The sequence below is a fragment of the Eriocheir sinensis genome, chromosome 30 (genome assembly GCF_024679095.1).
Source record: "Eriocheir sinensis breed Jianghai 21 chromosome 30, ASM2467909v1, whole genome shotgun sequence".
Classification (NCBI taxonomy): Eukaryota; Metazoa; Arthropoda; class Malacostraca; order Decapoda; family Varunidae; genus Eriocheir; species Eriocheir sinensis.
Window position 1 is genome coordinate 4,224,209 of NC_066538.1, and position 23,180 is coordinate 4,247,388.

At 42.7% G+C, this 23,180-nt stretch overlaps 2 protein-coding genes across 5 annotated transcripts in view; one reads left to right on the forward strand and one right to left on the reverse strand.

The window, feature by feature from the left end:
• Positions 1-11,259, reverse strand: part of LOC127005480 (huntingtin-like) — a 39,587-nt gene extending 28,328 nt beyond the window's left edge. Inside the window, exons 1-16 of one of the 4 annotated variants that reach the window (XM_050874378.1) lie at positions 11,093-11,259; positions 9,999-10,216; positions 9,029-9,224; positions 8,442-8,566; positions 7,811-8,294; positions 7,250-7,324; positions 6,850-6,967; positions 5,935-6,219; positions 5,174-5,322; positions 4,549-4,777; positions 3,834-4,018; positions 3,049-3,204; positions 2,267-2,472; positions 1,417-1,623; positions 677-794; positions 15-112 (exon numbers count right to left, since the gene is read on the reverse strand). In XM_050874378.1, the coding sequence (XP_050730335.1) occupies positions 15-112; positions 677-794; positions 1,417-1,623; positions 2,267-2,472; positions 3,049-3,204; positions 3,834-4,018; positions 4,549-4,777; positions 5,174-5,322; positions 5,935-6,219; positions 6,850-6,967; positions 7,250-7,324; positions 7,811-8,294; positions 8,442-8,566; positions 9,029-9,224; positions 9,999-10,195 (2,828 nt within the window). In that variant the 5' untranslated portion in view covers positions 10,196-10,216; positions 11,093-11,259. Of the gene's footprint in view, positions 1-14; positions 113-676; positions 798-1,416; positions 1,624-2,266; positions 2,473-3,048; positions 3,205-3,833; positions 4,019-4,548; positions 4,778-5,173; positions 5,323-5,934; positions 6,220-6,849; positions 6,968-7,249; positions 7,325-7,810; positions 8,295-8,441; positions 8,567-9,028; positions 9,228-9,998; positions 10,217-11,092 lie in introns of all 4 variants that reach the window. The other 3 variants (XM_050874375.1, XM_050874376.1, XM_050874374.1) reach the window with 3 other exon arrangements.
• A 1,478-nt stretch (positions 11,260-12,737) lies between these two features.
• Positions 12,738-21,748, forward strand: LOC127005481 (renin receptor-like). Its single transcript, XM_050874379.1, has 7 exons — positions 12,738-12,900; positions 15,558-15,682; positions 16,483-16,706; positions 17,629-17,746; positions 18,641-18,745; positions 20,197-20,352; positions 20,744-21,748. Exons 1-7 carry the CDS (start codon positions 12,849-12,851, stop codon positions 20,930-20,932), a joined length of 969 nt encoding a protein of 322 aa, XP_050730336.1. The 5' UTR covers positions 12,738-12,848; the 3' UTR covers positions 20,933-21,748.
• Positions 21,749-23,180: the final 1,432 nt, after the last annotated feature.

The window sequence follows — 23,180 nt, forward strand, 5'->3', positions numbered from 1 at the left end:
TATGTGTGTCTTACCTGGACTGTGAATGTGGAATGTTGCAACCCCAGGCGGCGGAGTGGAGGGCTGGGGGGTACCTCTCGCTGAGCTGTGCCAGAGCCTCCACACACCCAAGCTACCCAACACATAAGGGAGGTTGGTTACTGTCACTGCAATCATGTGTGTGTACCGAAAGAAGGAGAATGAGGAAGACAGGTAAAAGAAGTGAGAGGAAGAGGAGACCAAAGAAGAAGAAAGATAGGAAAGATATGCAGAAGGAATATAAGAAATAGGCAAATAAAAGGAGGAGGAAAAGGAAGGAGAGAAGGAGAGAGAGAAAAAGAGGTGTAGGAGGAAGAGAGCAAAGAAAAAAGATAAAGATATAAAGAAGGAATATAGGAAGCAAGCAAATAAAAGGAGGAGGAGGCAAGGAAGGAGGAGAGACAAAAGGTGGAATGAGGAGAGAAAGAGAGCATAAAAAATAAGAGAAATGCTGCCCCACACTCAAAGGAGGCTGGTTAGTGTACATCTACCTTGATTATTTTTCTCTCTCCCTGCTTTATTATCATCTATTTCCCCTTTCCCCTTTCCTCCTTACTCTAGAATTAGCAATAAAAATATGAGAGACAGAAAAAATAACTCTTCTGAATGGTCAACAGCAAAATAATAGGTAACAGAATGCCAAGCGAGTGTCACCCACCACCAGGAACTTGTTATTCGACGTCATGAGGTGGGTGGTGAAGGCGTAGATGAGGCGGGAGAGCGAGTCCTCCGTGTGTTGGCTGTGCACGGACTGTAAACCCTGCCCCTGGTGCTCACTGCTGGGGGGAAAGAGAGGGTATTATAGGGGAGACAAGTGGGTGAAAAACATCTATAGAATTAGCTAAGAAAATCAATGGTTAGGTTAGGTTAGGTTAGGGTAGGTTAGGTTGGGTTAGGTTGGGTTGGGATGGGTTGGGTTGGGTTGGGTTAGGTTAGGTTAGGTTTGGGTAGGTTAGGTTGGGTTGGTATGGGTTGGGTTGGTATGGGTTGGGTAGGGTTGGGTTAGGTTAGGTTAGGATAAGTTAGGTAAGGTTAAGGTAGGTTAGGTTAGGTTGGGTTAGGTGAAAAAGAAGATAAACAAAAACATATCTGTGTTAAGTAAGTGGGGAATAGAAGGAGTGATAGTGGGAGCAAAGGAGAGTTGTAAGTGTAAGTAGGTGTGGGATAGAAGAAATTATTGGGGGAATGAGGGAGAGTTGTACATATTTCACATTAAATAGTCTTGTGTTCATGGATTTCAGCAACAGTTATAATGTGTGTCTGTGTTTCGTTTTTATAATTGAAAACATGTTGAGTGGTGGGCTTTTTTTTCTACACTCTTTTTGTTGCCCTTGAGCTGTCTCCTTTGTTGTAAAAATAAATAAATAAATAAATAAATAAAAAATAATGTAATCTGACCTGAAGGCGAGTTGGCCCCTCCCGTCCGAGAAGAGACAGTGGAAGGGGGGGACAGGGGGCGAGGGGAGGCTGCGGCAGTCCCAGTGGTGGTGCGGCCCGGGGCTCCTGGCTGGGTCCTCCTTCTCTTCCCGGAGGTGGCCGCTGTGAGCCAGGGTGGACGCCGCCTTGTGGATGAGGGCGCTGGAACTCATGATCTCAGGAACAAGTCTGAAAGAATGACAATAAGGAAGGTGATGCACTTTCCAGACTGAGTGATTGATTTATTGGTGTATGCCCTGAAATTGACCTCTCTTTCGGCCACTCCTCTTAACTCTTTTTATAGGATCAGTGATTATCGGGCTTTTTTTCATTATTGTTTCCTTTTTTTTTGCCCTTGAGCGGTTTCCTTTGCTGTAAAAAAATAAATAAATAAATAAATGGTGCTGTAACTCGTCCTTTTCAGATGCTTATTACTGAGGAACATGAAGAAAAATTATACCGAGGGTGGAAAGATAACCTAATAAGAGTAAAATAAAATAAAAGGTCACAAAATGAAGAAAAGAAGGAAGAAAGAAAAGAAGAAAAAGGAAGAAATGGAGAGATATATACAAAAAAGAAGAGAAAGAAGAGACGGGGGGAAAGGAAGAAGGAAAAAAAAGGGAGAAAGGAAGATTAGCTGAGGAAAGGGAGAGGAAGGAAGGGAGAGGAAAGGAGGAAGAGATGGAGGTGATGGATGAGAGAGTAGAGGAAAAAAATAAAAAATAAATAAATAAATAAATAAAAGCCAAGAAAGATTAGTCCACTTCTCATGATATTCTCTTCATGTTCATGGTACAGAAACCTTGTCAAACTATCGCCAATGACCACTTACTTGACACAGGCCGAGGCAGCAGCTATCCTCACTCTGGGGTCCTGGTCCGCTAGCAGGGGCACGAGGACAGCCGTCAGCATGCGGTGGGAAAACCTGTCGGCCGGGGGGAGAGGGACGAAGCTGCCCGGGGTGGAGGTGTTGCCGCAGCTCTCCACGTGGTCGGTGAAGCTGAGTGGCAGGCCTGAGAGGAGGTCACACAGCTCCACCTGAAACGCAACGACACACTGGCTGACTTGAGTGTTACGTGGTGGTGGAGTGACGCTAAACAGTGACTCGAAGATGTAGAGTGGAATGACTAATCAATTACCCCAAACTTCTTGCACAACAGACCCTCCCTTTAGCATGCTTTTTAATGCACGCTTGAGTTGACTCCTTCACAAATACGCACACAAAAAAAGTCCCGCCAGTCCCAAATTGATAAATCTCATTGAAATAACACCTCCATTCAGCTCGGATCTCTTTGGTATATGTCTTGTGTTAAATAGATGGTCTACTGCACTGGTTGAAAAAATGGACGAGGGATGGAGTGCCTCTTAACAACCACCCAGAGATTCTTGTGCTAGTTGAAAAATGGAAGGGGAGGAGTGGCGTGCCTTTAAACAACTATCCGATGATGTTTGTCCTGGTTAATAAATGGAAGAGGGGTGGAGTGACAATAAACAATGATACATACTTACAAAAAGATGCTTGTAATAGCTGAAAAATACAAAAATAATAAGCCCCCAAAATGTGTTCCTGGGACATCCCCTTAAAATTACCAAAAACTGCCACACTAAACTCACCTTGACTAGCCAGTAAGGGTTGGAGGCGACATTGATGAGGTGCGGGAGGACAGAGAGGATGACGGAGGCGTGGAGGGAGTGGAGCAGCTCATCCACGCACAGCCCCAGGCCCGTGATGGCGCCTCGGGACGTTACACTCGAGTCGTGGCCGAGGAGCTGTGGAGAGGAGAAAGAATGATAATAATAAATAACAGTAAGGGCTAAAGAGATCAAGAGGAAACTTAAGGGGAGATACCTAAGAGAATGGATGACAGTACAGGACATAAATGTTTCTCCAATCACAGCCAACCAATAATAGCCATTAGGTAGAGTATAACAAAAACCTATGATTACGTTACTCATTGGGGTAAATACACAGCCACACCTGGTCCTTCATACATATCCTCCAACTTCTTTGTTAACCAGTCCACTGCAGCTGGTGGATTTGGCTTTCACTAGTAGCCTGGTAACATATATACTCTCAGGTCATTTTCTGCCTCTGTGGTGGATAGTGGAGTGTTTCCCATGTGGTACTGGTATGCTGGATATCCCCTCCCAAGGTGCAGGACTTTACATTTTTCTTCACTGCATTGTAGCAGCCACTTTTTGTTCCGTTCCTGTAGCTTCGTGATGTCTTCTTGTAGGACATCCGCAGTTGAGGGGTTAATCTCTATTCCTCTCTCCCTTCCATCTTTTTTTATCTTCCTTTTATCTTGCCCTCTGTTTTTGTCTGTTTTCTCTCTCACTTCTCATATCTCAGAGCCACATAGCAACACTGATCTGACACATGCTTCCATCGTACTTACCTTGCACAGGATTTCGAGGAGGGAGGACAGGGTCAGGCTGGGGCGGCTGAAGTCGTTGTATTGGCCACAGCCGTGCACGAGGCTCGCCCGGATGAACTGGCCAATGACGATGCCCACGCTGGCGCCGATCTGGGGGTCGGCGTGGCTGTGGAAGCGAAGAATGTCGTCCACGTGTTGCAGTAACTCTGGAATGGACGGAGAATATGGGTGACCTTCATGGGGGATTAGATTGGATTATGTTTAGTGGTTGTTGTTTTTTTGTAACTTTATTTTGGAGGGGACCATTGAGCTGCTTCCTTTACTGTATCAAAATAAATAAATAAAGAATGAATCAGCACTTGCATTCATGTGTTACCGAGTCATTGTGTATAAATTAAAGTGGACAAGGGGCAGAAGAGGATGGAAATTAGTACATGATGAAAACGAACAAACAATGCCAAGTTACAATAAACAGATTGGGCAGAAGAAAAAGGTGATGTCATGAAGGTAAGAAAGAAAGATGAATTACAGTGAGAGGAGGAGACTGGCAATCTGAGGAGGATAGAAAAGGAGGGAGAGTTAAAGATGATTGATGGAGGAATTTGGAACTTGAGGAGAACAGAAGAGTAGAGGGTGAGTTAAGTTTCTCACATTGCTGTAAAAAATAAAATAAATAAATAAGATAGTGAATTATAGATGCCACAGGAAGGTCACTTAACCAACGCTCCCCACTCACCCACTTCCCCCACAGCGTCGAGGAACAGCGGCTGGGCCAGGATGGAGGGCATGACCACCCCCGCCAGGCCCACACAGTTCAAGGCCAGCACCTTGACGCTGACCCTCACCGTCCGGTCCGGCACCAGCGACCCAAGGTGACCCGACAGCAGGAAGGACGAGGTCAGGTAACGCACCAAGTACTTCACAGGTAAGTCCTCGTCAAGGAATGTGCCGATGGACCCGTTTGCCTGCGACATGGAATATACAGATAGCGTATGTTGATGATAATAATAATAATAATAATAATAATAATAAAAAGAAGAAGACAAAGAAGAAGAAGAAGAAGAAGGAGGAAAAGAAGAAATAAAAGAAGAAGAAAAAGATGACAAAGAAGAAAAAGAAAAATAAGAAGGAGAAGAAAGGAAGATGACAAAGTAAAAAAAAGAAGAAAAAAAAGAAAAAAAAAATGAAGAAAAAAAGAACTGTTCCTTATCTCTTTAAACCACCAATTCTTCTTTGCTAACTCTAATGACGCCTAGCAGTTCACAAGCTTTTACTCCTAGTGAATATAAAACTTGTGAGCGGATATAAAAACCAAAAAAAAAAAAAATTAAATAAATAAAAAACCAGGACCCACATCATACCTTATCAAACGACACTTGCTTCTCATCCTGCGACTTGTTCTGGGCGAAGGCAGCCATGCGGGGCGGGTGCTTCCTCTTCTCCCAGCTGGTGCCGGGTTTCTCGCTCCCACTCAGGTTCATCTCCACTCGGCCAAGTAGGAGGGACGTGTCTGGCAAGGGAAGGCGAGGTAGTACATAGCGTTGTTGTGTGTGTGTGTGTGTGTGTGTGTGTGTGTGTGTGTGTATTTACCTAGTTGCAGTATAGAGGGTCTGAGCTAGTCTTGTATGGTCCTGTTTCAATATCTATATTTGTCTAGTTTTCCCTTAAATTGCTACACACTCTTTGCCTCCCTCATCAGATTCATAGGGTTGTTGTGTGTGTGTATTTACCTAGTTGCAGTATAGAGGGTCTGAGCTAGTCTTGTATGGTCCTGTTTCAATATCTATATTTGTCTAGTTTTCCCTTAAATTGATGCATACTCTCTGTCTCTACCACTTAACTTGTATGTATGTTCTCTTACTCCTTCACTATCTCTAAGTCAGAAGATTAATCCGAGCCACACAAGTTACGATGGGAAAATAAAGTCCATTCACGAGGCAAAGACATCAAACATTAACCTCATGAGACAAAGACATCAAACATTAACCTGAGTCCATATCTTATCTAACTTGTATGACCTCTTACTGTTTCATTATCTCTAAGTCAAAAGATTAACCCTATCCACACAAGTTACGATGGGAAAATAAAGTCCATTCATGAGACAACAACACCAGACACTAACCCGAGATCTGTCCAATTTCGATGCTGGAGTAGAGGTCATTCACATCCTCACTGAGTTCATCCTCCTCCCCCTCAGCGCACCTCCCCTCGCCACCCTCACCACCTCCTCCACCGCCCTCGTCTCCTCCCCCGTCCACTGTGCTGTCCTCCTCTACTTGTGTGCTCTCCTCGATGTCTATTTTGCCGTCTGGGGTGTCCATGTCCATACTGACTCGCTCGCTCCCTACACCGAAGTCTGTCACTGCGCCTTCATCCTCAAAGAGAGACGCTGCCACACTGACCTGGCCTGAGGGAGGAAGAGGGGGAGGAAGATGAGTTTATGAGGGTAGGGGTGAGGAAGATGAAGGTGGGATAGAGAGGCAAATTAAAAAAAGGTACTGGTATATAAGGATGATACTTGAGAAATATAAATGAGAATGGGCAGTTAAATATGGTAGAGAATAAAGAGAGGTAAGGGTAGGGGTGAGGAAGGTGTAGGTGGGAAAAAAGAGAGATATTAAAGAAGGTAGATGAGAATGTCAACTTGAGAAAAAGTTGTTTTTAGCTTCAATTAATATGATTCTGGGGAGACAGAGGTAAGAATACAAATAAGATGAAACCAAATATTAATGACATTTATGGATGAGATTATGGTACACTTAATATTGCTATTATTACTACTACTAATATTTCTACAACTGTTACTACTACTACTACTACTACTACTACTATTACTACTACTACTAATAGTAATAATTCTACTACTACCACTACTTTTCTATATACAACTTGCCCTTTCCTGTACTTCCATGGGGACCTCCAAGATTGGAAAAACAAAAACAAGTATAAAGTAAAAATGCATGAAAATAAAAAATAGAGAATATGCAGAAAATAAAACTTGCACCACAACTGAAGGATACAAGTGCAGGATACTCACTGGACACCCTGGAGGAGAGCATGCTGGCACGGGGGTCAGCCTTGATCCTGGACCTGGAGATGCCCTCGGGAGCTGTGAGGGTCAGGAGCAGGGCCGTGGGGGGCTGCTGCAGCAAGGCCTGAAGGGTGAACAAAAACATTTTAGTATCTAGCTTCAACACTTTTCTTATTGGTTTGTGCATATACTAGTAAAGCAAATATATTCAACTTAACGATGTAACTAAATAACCCCAAACATTTCCACATCCTTTACTCCTTCAAGATGTTTCAGGAATAAAGGAATATAGGTTGTGGAAATGCCTGGGGCTATTCAGTTACATCGCTAGTAGAGGAAACACTGAAAAATCAAGCTGAGACATAGTAAAGTGGATGCGTTCTGAGCCCAAAGGTGCATCACTTACCTGCAGTGTTTCCAGGCTCGCCGTGATGATATTGTGGTCTGGGTTTGAACTATAATGGAGACACAATTCATAAACCTGCAACCAAAAAGTAACGTTAGAAGTTTTACACAAGACAGTGGGCATGTAAGTCTGATAAAGTGAGACGCTGCAGTTACATAACCAACTCTTTCGTAAGCATGCAAGATGGCACAAAGAAGGAACCTATAAAATTCTTCCGTTGTGAATATAGAAAGTTTTTGAAGCTTACAGTGATCTGGCTTCAATTCTTTTAGCTGCCTTCATCAGTAAGCAGGAAACATGGAGGCATATATAACCAAAATCTCCACATCTCAGAGACAGGACACGATACAAGAGACATTTAGCGAGATGATATTTAGATCGAAAGAGATATTTAGATAATGAGATACTTAGATAAAGGAATATATAGATGAGAAGAGATAGTATTTACATAGGTGATATTTAGATAAAGCAGATATATTTAGAAGGTACAAAAATGAAAGAATGGATAGATAAAAAAATTCATATCCACCGTTATCAATACCAACAACCAAAAGGACAAACCTGCAACACTTGGTCATAGGAGACGGTGTGTTCCCCCTGATGGAGGTGCGACGTGGGCTGCCCCTGCTGATCTGAGGGGAGCGTCGGCGGGCAGAGACGAGCGAGATGCGGCACCAAGGCCCTCAGACACAGCAGGCACCCTAGGACCTGGCCAGTGGGAGCATCGTCATGTACCGGCACCAGGGTCTGCAGGATGGTGGTGAGGAGCCAGGAGAGGAACATCGGAGGCTTGCGGGAGTGGCAACAGAGGACTAGAAGGGAGGTGACAGCTGACCGCCTCACTGCCGAAGATGTGTGGCTTAGGTTTGGCAGGAAGGCCTTGAGGAGGTTTTTGATCTCGTTGTCGTTGGTGAAGTGGCCGAGGGTTGGCATGATCTTCTCGAGGGCCGCGGCGAGGGTCTCCAGAAGGGGCTCCTCCGTGCGCCGCGCCATCCTCGTCACATATGGCAGCAAGTTTTGGACGTATGCTCGCCCTTTTTGAGGTCTGGAGGAGTACATGCACAAGTAGTAAAAAAAGTTGTAAGGATTAATAAGACTTTGGGAAATCAGAGACAAGATAATACATGTGCTTTGGTCATATGCAAGGCTGTTTTAAGTTCTGCCAGCCAAGCTAAAAAAGACTGCTGCCTACCTGATATGATGGCACAAGGCAGCGAAGCGTGTGAGGGCAGCTCTGAGACTCCTGACTGAGCCATTCTTCTTGATCTCCTTGTACAGCTCCACTTGTATCTTGCCCAGCTGGGTCTCCGACAAACTCTGTAAGGAGCAACACACCACGTTGACGTAAAGAGGTAATGTTCTTGGTACAGTCATGGACATGCTAAAATGGACCAAACCATACCCAGCTCACTCCCCCACTCCCTCCCTTTCCTGTCCCTCCTCATCCTTGTTGTGCTCATTAACAATCCCACAAGTTGATATATGCTTCTCCAGTAATGAGACTTATTATCTAACACAGTAATCTCTCTCTTTGTTGATTTAAGCTACAAGATGCCACCTATCTTGTGTCTGGAGATAACCTAAACTAAATATAACCTAACAAAAACACCAACAGTTACCATATGCCTTAATTCAGTAAAATCATACATACTTCAATACTTATGAACTTTCTACCAACGTGAGGTCTTTATTGATTTGTACCATTAATTACTGGCTGACGTGTGTTTAGACAAGTGTGTTTGTTCCCCTTCCTGTTATCAAGCCCCTGCCAAGCCTTACCCTGATGACCCTGTTGAGGGATTCATTGGCATTGGTCCGCACATCAGGGTCAGCGTCAGCCGTCAGCAGCAGCAGCGTCTCAATGCCGACAGACAGCAGCTTCTGAATCTCAGTGGGCTTGGCCGAGACCAGAGCGTCAGCGATCACAGAGCAAGTGGCTGCCTTCTCCTTGCTGCTCAGGATCTGGTCCTTCTTGCTGCTTGGGAATATGAAAAAAGGTCATCATGTAACACTATAACTGTCACTGAGACACTACCATACTGTTAGGCAATATCATCATCATTTCATTTAACGTCCATTTTCACTCTTCCTGAGCGGTTGGACGCTTTATGGCTCTCCTCCATTCTACTCTGTCTTCTGCCCGATGCTCATCCAATCCCATCAATGCCAATTCTTCCTGTATACACCTTCTCCATGTTTTCCTTGGTCTACCAACTGGTCTCCTTACTTCTACTTCCAATCTCTCCAAAACTCCCATCACTGTATCCTCCCCTGCTCTCTTTACATGTCCAAACCATAGGAGTCTTTCCCTTCTGAGCACTGTTTTCACGTTTTCTACATATGTATGCTTTAGTATACATATATTCTGATATAATTCAATACAGAGATCATGTATCAGAGTATTTTCTGATCAACATGAGAAACATTGCTCAATTGTAAAGAACTAAAATTTTGCAGAAAGAAAATATACGACTTGAAAAATTGTTTAAGTCTTGAACAATGCAATAACACTTTTTTCAACAATATATCTGAGCAATAAAGGGGATGTCTCTACCACCAGAAAAAGAAACATCATTTATTTAAGTTTGTGACAATCATAAATCATAATGTATTCAGAAAAATATACAGAAAGAGCAAAAAAAATCTAAAAAGTTGACCCTAAATCATCATAAATAAAACGGGTCTTAAAATACTACATAAGATCAAAGACTGCTTAAATCACAGAATAACCGTAGTACACCAGCCTTACCTGAGAAGTCCTTGGCCCTGCTGTGTTAATGACGTGGCAAATGAGGCCTTCGGACCCAGTGGCCGCTGCTGCTGCTGCTCCACCCCCACCAAACCCCCAAGGGCGGCTGCTGGGGGGAAGGTGGCTCCAGTGCTGCTGTTGCCCTGGGTGAACTTGACGGCCTCAAGGGCTCGCACCAGCTTCTCGTATGCAGCCATCCTGGGCTACAGTGTTTGTTTCTGGTGGAAAGAGAATATTATGGGGTATATTAAGAAGAGTAACACAACTGAAAAGCATGTGAGTCAGCTGAAGAGAGGAGCAAGAGGAGGAGGACCTAAGAAGTGATACAAGGTAATACAGGTAAGAAAAGATGTGGATTCATTGGTGGGCTGCTATGCCAATTGGAAACAGGTATATAATTGGTTGTGTACAGGCTCACCCTCCAACAAAACTTCAGTGACCACAGGCGGCAGATTAGTCCACAGTGTCCCATGGCAGCTAAAACCCAATAGATTCTTACTAAAAACCTCCCTTAGAGTCACTAACAGAGAGATAAATATATGAATCTCCTAATGAGGGGGCATCCCCCTTCAACCCCACCAGTGGTTCCACATTTTGATGCATTGGGCTACTCAGCCTCCCGTGGCTGGGAAAGTTTGCACACAATATTCATTGTTGTTTTCACACATCTTTTGATCTTTACTCTTTCCTATGGTTTTCCAGGTTTGTTTATTTGTTTTTGTTTACCGTAGGGATAGTAAAGAGGCAGGGAGCTAACTACTCATAAGGGTGCCTCTTCTCTGTGCATCTCTCTCAAAAGTTGTCAAATCTAAAGGTGTGAAGGTCTGGATCTGGATTGATGATGCGCAGGGCACCTGTACAGGTGCATAACACGTAACAGGTAAGTAGACGAAATAGATGACGAGAAGAGGAAGTTGTTAGAAAGGAAGCGAATAAAACAGGGGCGAGTTAATATAACCAATCCTATCCATAATGCTTCAAATCCTTATAATCCACCCCACTCTACGGGTCGCCCCAACTGTCATCGGGTCCTCGGGCAGGTGACAGCGGCGGCGTCCCGTGCTCTCACCCCCTTCCCTCTGCCTACTCCTCACCGCTGCGTCCTGGTGCTGGTGGCCTGGCGTGCGTGGTGCTAGCGGGCGTGGCGGGAAGGGGCCGCCATGGTGCCTTGGATTCCTGGAGGCTGGATTACACACCGAGGCTTCTGCTCCCCTTGGCTGTGTTGTGCCCGCCGGAGGGACGATCTCGGACCTCGGACTGTCCCTTATTTCCTTATTTCTCTTATATATAGAAAAACATTGAGTTTATTATAGTCATTTCTTGTGGCTGTATTTCCCTTATAAATAGAAAGATATTGACATTATTTTAGTCGTCTCTCATGGCTGTATTTACCGAAAGATATTGACATTATTTTAGATGTCTCCTGTGGCTGCATTTACCTTATACAAAGATAGAGACAGACGTTATTTTAGTCATATCTTATAGTAATCGATTGTATTGTATGTATCTGATGTCTTTTTAAACCAATACAATAAGGCTTTATCTCATTTATCGTGCTTGGGCAATGTTCTCCGTCCCCACATTTTATTGTCTTATTGTCCAGGGGGAGGTATTGCCCCCTCCCTTGTTTCCTTTTCCTCATTCCATTGTATTTTTTTTTTTTCACTACACTACACACATGTATTAATAGTTAATAAATCTCTGTCCTGCCTGGGGGGAGGGGATGCATGTGGCTCCTTTTCTTTTTTTTTTTGCAACAATAAAACTAATAATCTATCAAATCTGTGACTGTCTTCGGTTGCTGCATATTTGTCATACGTGTAGATAGATACAGACATTATTTCAACCATAGTTATTAGTAATGGATTGTATTGTATATATCTGATGTATTTGCAACAATAAACTATCAATCAATCAATTAATCAATCAATCTTTTTAAACCAATATGCAATCTCATTTATCTCTGACTCCTCTGTTGCTGCTTGTCTTATATATGAATAGATTTTGACATTATTTCAGTCCCAATTAATAGTGAAAGATTGCTTTGCAAGGTTATGGTGTCTTAATAACAAATTCAAGGCGTCATATTATTTATCCTTGGGTCTGTCTTTTCTTGCTTCATTTATCTCATATATGGATAGATTTTGACATTATTTTAGTCCTAATTAATAGTGATAGATTGTTATGCATGGTTATAGTGTCTTTATAACAAATTCAGGGCGTTATCTCATTAAAAAGGCCTTTGTTTACATTAAAATGACGTCCCAATGCCGAGTCTGTCCCTTTGCCTTCCTCCACTTGTCAATATGGGACTCCGCCTTCCTCACACACGGCATCTTCCTCGTAGCGGCCTTAACAAACTACAGCAACTTCTCACAGCAGACAGAAATAATTAACTTAAATAATAATATTGATTTAAGACTTCAGTGGGGTGTAACTTCTCCAAAAAGACGCATTATACGCCCTTCTCGCATGGTCCCTTCTGTCACATGACGCTAACGATAATGATAAGATGACATAAAAATCAACCTCATAACTGAGATAAAAATAACTACTCTATTATCCAGGCCATTAATAAAACTAAAACGTTCTCCAAAAAACAAAATTTTCTTATACACTTGACCTCTCCTGTCACATGACGCTAGAGAACGGGAAGACCACATAAATAACCTCTTTTATGGCTGAAATACGCTTTGTTATGACACTTTCACGTACTCAGCATAAATGAAACATGTAATTATAGCATCGAAAACCCATAAAACACGTTAAATAAGTCTAATAAAGGATAAAAACGGTATTAAAGAGATCTCCCATTTTCTGTGTCTCCGTATTGATCTCCAGAAGGGCAACATGGCGGGATTGAGTGCGGGTGTGTGTCTCCTCTTCTCCATCCTCTCCCTCGGTAAGTAGGACTCCGGCAACTCTAATATGGTGTATATAAAACTATGAATACTATATCTTTAATTTTATATCCTAGGAAAGCGTGTGCATAGTGTTATAAAGATGTAAAAGGCTATTGATATTCGTCCCTGTCAATGGTGGTTTAGGTGAAGATTTATATTTTTACTTTTTTGAGCCGTGTATTTTTTCCTTGGCGTCCATTTGATAGTATATAAAACAATAAATACTAAACCTTTAATTTAACAGCCTAGGAAGAGGTTTACATAGTGTTATAAAGGTGTAAAAGGCTATTAATATTTATCCCTATGTCAATGGTTGTGTATAGATTTTTATTTTTTTTATTTTTTTGAGCCGTGTATTTTCTCCTTGGCGTCCATTTAGTAGTATATTAAACAACAAATACTACACCTTTAATTTAACAGCCCAGGAGGAGGTGTGCATAATGGCGTTAAGGTGTAAAAGGCCATTAATATTCGTCCCTTCTGTGGCCCATAGTCTGTCAGTGGTTCGGTTGGATTTCTTTTTTTGGATAATATTTACAAAACCTTAGCCACCCCTGGCAAAGTAAATACTTACATCATAGATTTCTTTTTGGTCCCTGAATGTAGTGCCGTGACAAGTGACTTCTGGAAAGGAGAAAGAATCCAATTCAGGGACTATCTATTGTTGAAAATAGGGGATAATAATTAACGAAAGCGTCGGCTCCTCTGGTGGCGGCTGCCATGGCGACGGTGCCGCCGGTGTTGCGAGAAATACCTCCTCGCAGAAATAAGTCACATATACATGAGGGGGGGGGTCGAGAGGGGCGAAACCCCCCCATTAGCTGTTAGGTCGTAAAGTTTGGTTGGGATAGTTTAAATATGCTCCCCCACCCTAAACCCTCTGCGAGCTATTTTGCGGCTGCAGCAGCGGCACCATCACCATGGCAGCCGCCACCAGAGGAGGCGACGCCTATGTGAATTATTATCCCCTATTTTCAACAATAGATAGTCCCTGAATTGGATTTTTTCTCCTTTCCGGAAGTCACTCGTCACTGCACTGCATTCAGGGACCAAAAAGAAATCCATGATGTAAGTATTTACTTTGCCAGAGGTGGCTAAGGTTTTGTAAATTTTCCCCCTTTTTTTTTACAACAAAGACGGCTCAAGGGCAACAAAGAGAGTGCAGAAAAAAAGCCTGCCACGCACCGCTCCCATAATAGACAAAAGTAAAGTGGCCAAAAGGGCGGTCAATTTCAGGTTGAGAGGTGTCTTGATAATATTCACAAGGGGGTCTACAGCCTTCTCTGGCAAAGCTAATGCTTACAACATGGATTCTTTTTTAGTCCCTGAATGCAGTGCAATAACAAGTCACTTCCGGAAAATGGAAGGGGGGCAAGGGGTACAAAGCCCCATATAATGTTTTCCATGCAACACACTGCCATATTGCTTTTCCGTCGCAAATAGAAAGGGGGTCGAGGAAGGTGAAGCTTTCGCATTTGGTTGGTTATGTAAAGTTAGGTTTGGTTAGTTTAAATTTATTGGGCGCAGCGCAGTACAGGATATGGTGGCGGTGGTCCAGCCGGTGTTGCGAGAAATACTTCCTTGCAGAAATGAGTCGCTCTGCTGTTCAGTATGCATGCAGTGCCATGCACACTGGGGGAATACACAGCAGGAAAAACATAATTTTGCCTGGTTATGTTCTAGTTTGTCCACTTTTGATCTTTGTGAGCGGTGAATGAAGTAGATATAGAAACATTAAGCAAGTTGAACCTCTTTGTGTGCTATTTTGCGGCTGTGCCAGCGGGCGGTGGCGGGTGCACAAAAGGCATTGAAAAAGTCAATCATGTAGTGATATTCAGAGGAAAATACTGTCTCCATAATAAACAGTATCATATTTTGTCCAGAAGTAAGCTGTGCCACAAACTGGCCTGGGTTGCCCAAGAGACCTCTCAAGAAAGCCTACAGGTGCTATAGGCCCCCCCCCCCCCCCCCCCAAAAAAAAAAAAAAAAAAGAATAAAAAAATATCTTATTTAGTCTGGCAAGGATCGCTAGCATAAAAACTTCAGCACACTTACTAGGCATTGCCAAAATGGTGAATCCTCAAGTTAGGTATATACGTACTGGCAAAACTGAGAACCTACTGAACTTGTGTGTGGTCATGCAGTATAATATTATTGCCCAGGAGAGGTTATCCAAACTGTTGGGGCTGTTCTATGTATGTCTGCGATATTATTTTTAATTTTTTAATTCTGTAATGTCACATACACTGCTATTTTTAAGCCTATGAAGCTCACCTGTGTTTCATGTGTTCCTTAAAATATTTAAACTGTGAAGGTGAAAACAGTCTCTACAGTAATCAAGAAAAATCAATAGAACACCCAGAACTAGGACAGAGGATAGTGCATTACAGGCATTGGTGTTCAGTTCAATTCACGGTCAGGAGTTTCGCCTTTGTAGCGGCACTCCCTGATGTGTCCTTCACTGTCTGGGTCTCTTGTTTTCCTCCTTTTCTTTCCTTCTTTTTTTCTCTTCATCCAAAATTTCTGCATTGTTCTTTTTGCTTCTTCAGCACCGGTATATCTACTTTCACACAAGTATTTTCCAATGATTTCTTCTTCTATACATGGTTGCTGCAGGCTTACACTTTCTGACCTTTCCTCTGTGGTGTGCCGGCAGTGTACGGGGGGGAGCTGACGGTGTCCCACTCCCCCGACACCCTACGCTTTGGTCACGCCGACGCCCTGCGGACCAGTGACCTTGATGACGTGCTGGCGGCCTCCCTCGGCTACACACCGGCCCAGGTAAGCAGACTGTGGCAGGGGTAGCAGCAAGTAACTCAACAATGTATGGTCTTATTTATTTATTTTATTTTATTTTATTTTATTTTCTTTTTTCTTTTTTATTTACTTATTTTTATTTTTTTATTTTTTTTGTGTGTGTGTGTTGGATCCTTTTACTAATGTCAATATGAAGAATGTTTATCAACTTTTTATGCAACACATTTGATTAGCTAATTAGAATTTATAATACATCAGGGGAGTGTTATGGAAATCTCTTTTTTTCATCTACATCATCTATTTTCATAAAGGTTAGGTTAGGTTAGGGCCAGAAGTGTTTAATCCGTCCGCTGCAATTGGCACGGATTTAGCCTTCAGTGGTAGCCTGGTAACATATAGTCTTAGGTCTTTCTCAGCCTCTGTGGTGGATAGTGGAGTGTTTCCCATGTGGTACTGGCATGCTGGATATCCCCTCCCAAGGTGCAGGACTTTACATTTTTCTTCATTGAATTGTAGCAGCCACTTTTTGTTCCATTTCTCTAGCTTGGTGATGTCTTCATGTAGGAAATCCACAGTCAAGAAGTTAAAAAGGCTTTCATAGGAGTTTTGAGCATTTCCATGGGTAGTTTTATGAGCCTGGTTGTAGTTTGACCTTTCTTCTGTACCAGGAACCCAAATAAAGCAATCTTGAGAATGCAACTGGTCTCCTTCTCAGTCTTTGGAACTAGTGGATGTGAGAGGCGGAATCATCTGAGAATACCAGGCGTAGGAAATCCACAGTCAAGGGGTTATGAATATTAGCCTCATCATCACCTCTTCAACAGAACTCGCTGTGGCAGGGGCTCACCATCACCTCCCCCTTCTCACCCCCCACTGCGGCTGTGGTGGTGGAGGTGCATAGCGGGGGGGCCAGCGTGAGGCAGGAGGGCGCCAACTACGGCCTGAAGGAGGATGTGTCTCTGGATGAGGTGTTTGGCCGCATCAAGAATGTGTACGGTTCCCGGGCCCAGCACCACACCCTCTTCAAGCACCTCACCGTTGACACCTCGTATGTGCTTCAACCTTGAGAAAAATTACTGTAGCCTTAAATAGTTGATGGAGATGTGTTTGTGGACAAGAATTGGTGTTGATGTATCCTGTCTTGTCTCTGTTAGTACATACTTTATATCTCCAAGAATTTTTTAACATGAATTTTTAGCTTTTTATAAATATTCATGATTTTAACTCAACTTTTAGCTTTTTATAAATATTCATGATTTTAACTCAACTTTTAGCTTTTTATAAACATTCATGATTTTAACTCAACTTTTAGCTTTTTATAAATATTCATGATTCTAATTCAACTTTTAGCTTTTTATAAATATTCATGATTTTAACTCAACTTTTAGCTTTTTACAAATATTCATGATTTTAACTCAATTTTTAGCTTTTTATAAATATTCATGATTTTAACTCAACTTTTAGCTTTTTATAAACATTCATGATTTTAACTCAACTTTTAGCTTTTTATAAATATTCATGATTTTAACTCAACTTTTAGCTTTTTATAAACATTCATGATTTTAACTCAACTTTTAGCTTTTTATAAACATTCATGATTTTAACTCAACTTTTAGCTTTTTATAAACATTCATGATTTTAACTCAACTTTTAGCTTTTTATAAATATTCATGATTTTCACTCAACTTTTAGCTTTTTATAAATATTCATGATTTTAACTCAACTTTTAGCTTTTTATAAACATTCATGATTTTAACTCAACTTTTAGCTTTTTATAAATATTCATGATTTTAACTCAACTTTTAGCTTTTTATAAATATTCATGATTTTAACTCAACTTTTAGCTTTTTATAAATATTCATGATTTTAACTCAACTTTTAGCTTTTTATAAATATTCATGATTTTAACTCAATACTGTTGCAGCGCCATTACTCTGTACCCGAGTAAATCAGTGACTCCCTCCCTCCAGGCCTGATGACGAGAACTGGGCCCACACCATCCCCAAGACCCAGGTGCTGGACTACTCCCAGGAGCCCGATGCCTCCTTCCTGCGGGAGATGGCCGCCCTGGTGAACACGGCACGCACGGTGAGTGGCAGAGGGAGGGAGGCTGGGGTGGTTCATGTCGGGTGGATGTGTCAAGCTTAGTTGTCATGTGTTCCTGGATGACATATAATGGAAGAACTTTTTTCAGCTTCTGTAACTAAGTTTTTTTTTCTTCTTATATATTCAAGAGGTGAAGATGTCCGCAAGTTAATGGTAGGGGCTTCTTAGTGTTCTGTGAAGTGTTACGTTAAGTGTTTCTATTGGCTAAATGAGACTCGTGATTTGGCAGATTTGAGTGTGCATTGCAAGGTAGAGAGGAGTTTACCTCAACATGCTATGGTTTGGAAAGTAAAACATCCATTCGATTAGGAAAAGTGGGATAACTGAAAGCATGTGGAACCAAGGATGAAGAATTGTGCATAAACAAGAGATTGGGTTCATCCCCTTGGAAGAAGTTAATTGATGTAGCAGAAACACAGACCCAGAGATGATCATAAATCTTTATACTTCCCTCTTGGTGTTTGTCAGGCGCATCAACAGTGATTAAAAACACTTATTTCTTTGCATATGCCTTGTCCTGCACTGTTTCTTGGTTTCATTTTACTTCACTGCTTTTAAGTTCGATATTATTTGCTTGTATTTTGTGGGAGTAAATTAATATCATGTAGACAGCTTCCATAGTAATTTTTTTATGAGCTAAGATGTAATTGTTTGCAGTCAGTTTATGTAGCATTTTTTTTTTTTTTTTTCTTTGAACGTGTCAGCCTTTAGCGCTGGTAGGCTTTCTTAAAGGGCCTGGATGGTAGTCAGCCCAGCCCGTCATGGTGCAGGCAAGCATTTTTTATAGTGGTGCCATCTTTCATCATCATCGTTAAGAGTTTGTTTCACATTATGTAGCCTCAGAGTTTGACGTCACCAGCCATTCCTTCCCTGCAGGCGGAGGAGATCACGACCCTCTCCCACGGCGGGCAGGACGTCATCTTCCTGGAGGTGAGCGGCCTGGAGCAGCTGGTCAAGAAGTACGGCGAGAACTCTCCACAGGTGAGGCGCATGCACACTGTCATTATAAGTTGTGCATTGTATCATCAGTTGTGGGTAGAGTTTACTAATGCCTCAGTGCTCATCTCCACCTCTGAAGCACTTAACCTGGTTGCAGCGACGGGCCAAGTTTTTGCCTTGACATAAACTGATCACAAATGTGTTGATATCTATTATATAATGATTTGCATGAGTGATGATTTTTTCTCATTAATTTGCTTAGAGGAGCCTTTAAAAAACATGATCCCCGCAGCTACCGGGTTAAGCTTTTGGTGGGTAAGAACTTAACTCTGGGTACAAGCCAAGTGTGACATCTGGATTACCACCTTCCCCAGGTTTCCTCAGACACAAATTTATTGACCAGTCCAAAAAGGAGGATGAGCAGCTGGATGAGTTGCGCGCTGACTACCTGGGCCAAGATTCGAAACTGGGCCCGTGGATTCATAGCTAGGCACCTAACCACCTCTCCACAAAGGCGCATTGATGAATATATTTTGTCCATGGTGTGCCTATGTGAAGTAGTTGTTAGCATGCCTTAGTAAGAATCCATGGGCCTAGGTTTGATCTTGGTCTGGGCTGTAGGTATGCAGCCCACTCAGCTGTTCATCCTTCCCTAAAGGCTGGTTGATAAATGGGAACCTGGGAAACCTGGGAAAGGTAAACTGTGGTACTCTGGATGTCACACAGGCCCTGTGTCCTGGGGTAATGGTTTCTTACCCACCACAAGCTTAACCCGGTAGCAGCGGGGATCATGTTTCTTAATGGTCCCTCCAAGCGAGAAATATCACCCCTCACACAAACCATTTTATTATATATATCAAAGTATTTATGAACAGATTACGTATCATCTATTTTGGGGGGTATAAATATCATGGCACAAATTTGGCCTGTTGCTGCAACCGGGTTAAGGGCTGAGGTGATGGAGACTAGCGCTGATGCAATGTGCCTTGGGTAGAGTTTCTGTATGAGTGAGGGAGGGCACTGGTAACTTTCGTTTGGAATAGGCTTAGATCAAAACAGTGTATAGTCTTCCAGTTTATTTTATTTATTGCAGATGTACACTTGCAGGCAAATGTTAGTGTCCAGATCACACAGTCCAGGTTCAAACAACGGTACTTCAGGAGGAGAAAGGAGCGAGGTGGCTGTAGAGGCTAGAGGCAGGGTCATAGGGGGAGATAGATAACCAATATTGCCAGTAAAAGAGATATCTACATTGACACTTACTTCCTCGACAAAGACTCTAACAGTCTACCTAACCTTTTCCTTATTGGCGAGTTAAACTTTCGGGCAATATTGGTTACTTTTCTTCCCATGGGTCAGAACAATAAAGACCCTCTCTGGCAACCCACACAGCAGTCCTCTACCCTCGCATTGCACCGCAGTTCAAACCATGACTGGAGATCCATCGTACAGGAGGAACAGGACACAACTCCAGCCTATCTTTTTCTTGGCAGGTTGTGGAAGCGTCGGCCATCCTCCGCAACCAGCTGGTGAAGGTGACGGAGCTGATGAGGGACATGTACAGCGACCGTGTGGTGGTGATGACCGCCACCGTGGAACAGCCCAAGCAGCTCTCCCGACGCACACGCTCCATCCTGCAGGCCACAGAGGTAGGCAGGGGAGGAGGCAGGACCTGAAGAAACATTGGCACATAAGGGATTGAAATATGTACCCTACTTTCCCCATTTATATAATGCAAGAAAGTGGGGGGAGATGAAGGAAGTTGGGGAGTGAGGAGGAGGAGAGATTGTGAAGAAGTATCTCTCCACTACAGACCCAGTAGATGCTTTGGGTCTGTGGTGGTGAGAGATTTCTTCACTACCATCTCCCTCCTCCTCACTCACCAACTTGTTTCCCTACTCTCCTAACTACATAAAATTACCATCACATATTTCTGTAGAAAAATAAGTTTGTAACTCTATATAAATATGTAGCCACTTAGCTCACCTGTAGGCAGGGCAGCAGCAGTAGCTTAGTGTTGACCCTTTCTTGTCTTGGCAGGGCAACGAGAACAACCTGAACAAGGAGTACACCTCCGACTACCCGGCCATCTTCAACATCATCCTGTGGCTGAGCATCGTCCTGGCCATCACCGTGCTGGCCATCTCCCTGTCCATGTGGAACATGGACCCTGGCCGGGACTCCATTATCTACCGCATGACCACCATGCGCATGAAGAAAGATAATTAATTGTTGTTGCCATGGATGGCGTGTGTGAGTGAGTGTGTGTGTGTGTCCTGAGCACAAACAGTGGCCACCATAGGTTGTGTTAGGAAACCCTTTGTTGACTGTATCAGACCCTGTGTTAGTTGTCCTGAGTTTTAAAGAGGAAAATATTCTATTTATTAAAAGATTGTGTGTGGGTGCTTTGTACAAGATGTATAAAGAAAGTTATTGTGACATTCAGAGTATTAGTGTATATAGTAACTTGATTCATAAAAAAGGAAGCAGAATGAACTTGAATTGTATCAAGCACTGTGATCACAATAGTTGGTTATTACAAGGCTAACTAAAGCACTTCTGCACATTAAGTAGCATTTGCTTTAAATGTACAGCTGAGCTACAGTGGAAGTGCTGAAGGAAAGTTGTAGCAAAGTGACGCATAATACTAAAGGAAATTAGTTGACTGTGCTTGTTTTGGAAATTTCCTCCATGTGTCTTAAAACATTCCAGTCTTGTTCTTGCAGGAACAACCATTTTTGTTAAACTACCGCATCAATCCATCACTTACTAAGGGAGGCACAACAGACAAACTTTTTGCCCTCATCCTGTGCTGTCTGCACTTCAATGATATTTTCATTTCGCCTATATAAGACCCGCCTTGTGGGGCACATACCCTGCCTTCCCAGCCCCATGTGTTTTTGCTAAATCACAATTACCCTAACAAGGCCTGCAGTGAATACCTGCACTCATGTTTATGGTAATTCTGATGTATCAAGGTGTTAGATAGTGTATACTCACAGATTGTATATATGTATGTTAATATATGGTAAACTGTGGTTAAGGTTTTGTTGTATTTCTTGACCTGATAAGGTATTACGGGCGGTGGCGATCGGAACCTTGGCTACAGTATCTTTGTCCGACGTCCTGTACCCTCATGAGAACTATCCTCTAAGGTAGTTCCATATGGGCTTTATGCTCTTAAAAATCGTAAAATTATGAAAAGTTTTAAAAATTGTAAAATTATGAAAAGTTTTAACCTCATAATTTTACGATTTTTAACTTTTTTTAATTTTACGATTTTATATGGTAATTTTGTTCGGCACCATGATTTTAGTCTAATCAATCAATCCATATTGGCTCTGATGCCTAGCACATCTTACTCTCCTGTTAACTCACTCACTCCTAAGGAATGGCAACAGCAGGAATGTCTACAATATCCCCGGCTCCCATACTTCCTCAGCACATTCAATCCCTCATCTGTCAATTCTCTCCCTTCAGTACTCATATTCAGTGGTTATTGGGGCTAGTTACAAATCTGAGAGGTTGGGTTTGAGTCCCAGCATGCAGCTCGTCAAGTTATTCATCCTTCCTTGGGGTTGGTTGATCATTGGGTACATGGGGAGAGGTAAACTGGTAACCTGGACGTCACACCTGCCCTGTATCCCGGGGTATGGCTTCTTATGTCTCGAACTCAAGGGCCAATGAGACAAAGATGAGCTCTGGGGCCACATGCAGCTATGGCGTATGTCCCTAACTTTACTTATGCCTTCTGAACCCCTTCCCAATTTCACCTCTGGCTTCAATGTCTTCCTAAGTTCCTACACTATATATATTTTTAGGACATACCATATACCCTTCCTGTAATCCCTATCACAAGCAGTCTCTTAAGTCCATGCAACCAACAAACAGCTTCCTACACTTCTCTGGCTACTTTTCAACCATCATTTCTGTACAGGAGCTCACCCACTCATCCCCTTCCGTTTCCTACAACCCTCTTTCTCATCACACATTTCTATTGCTCATTTTCATCATCCTCTCATATAAACCCTTCCTTTCATATTTCCTGGAGCAGTTAGTATTTAAGTAAACCTGTTATCACATCAATGCCAACAGCCTTTCCAATACTTAACTTCCTTATTGCCCCTCTCTCCTCTCCTCTTACCTTCCCAGAAAAAAATATAACAGTCAGGGTAGACGGGGCAGAACAGGTAAAGAATTAGGTGGAGAGATTAACTGTACCTACACTTAGTTGGAAAGTTTCGTTTAGTCGGCGCAACATCTGTGGTCATATATGCCGGAGAGAGACAGAAGGGGAAGGCATTGTAGAAGGGAACAGATCCCAGGAGACAGGACACAACCCCCGATTAATACCTGATACCCATTCACTGCGGGGTGGACAGGGGCATAGGGTATTGGAAAAGCCGCCCAAATTTTTCCACTCCGCCCAGGAATCGAACCCGGGCTCTCTCGGTTGTGAGCCGAGTGTGCTAACCAC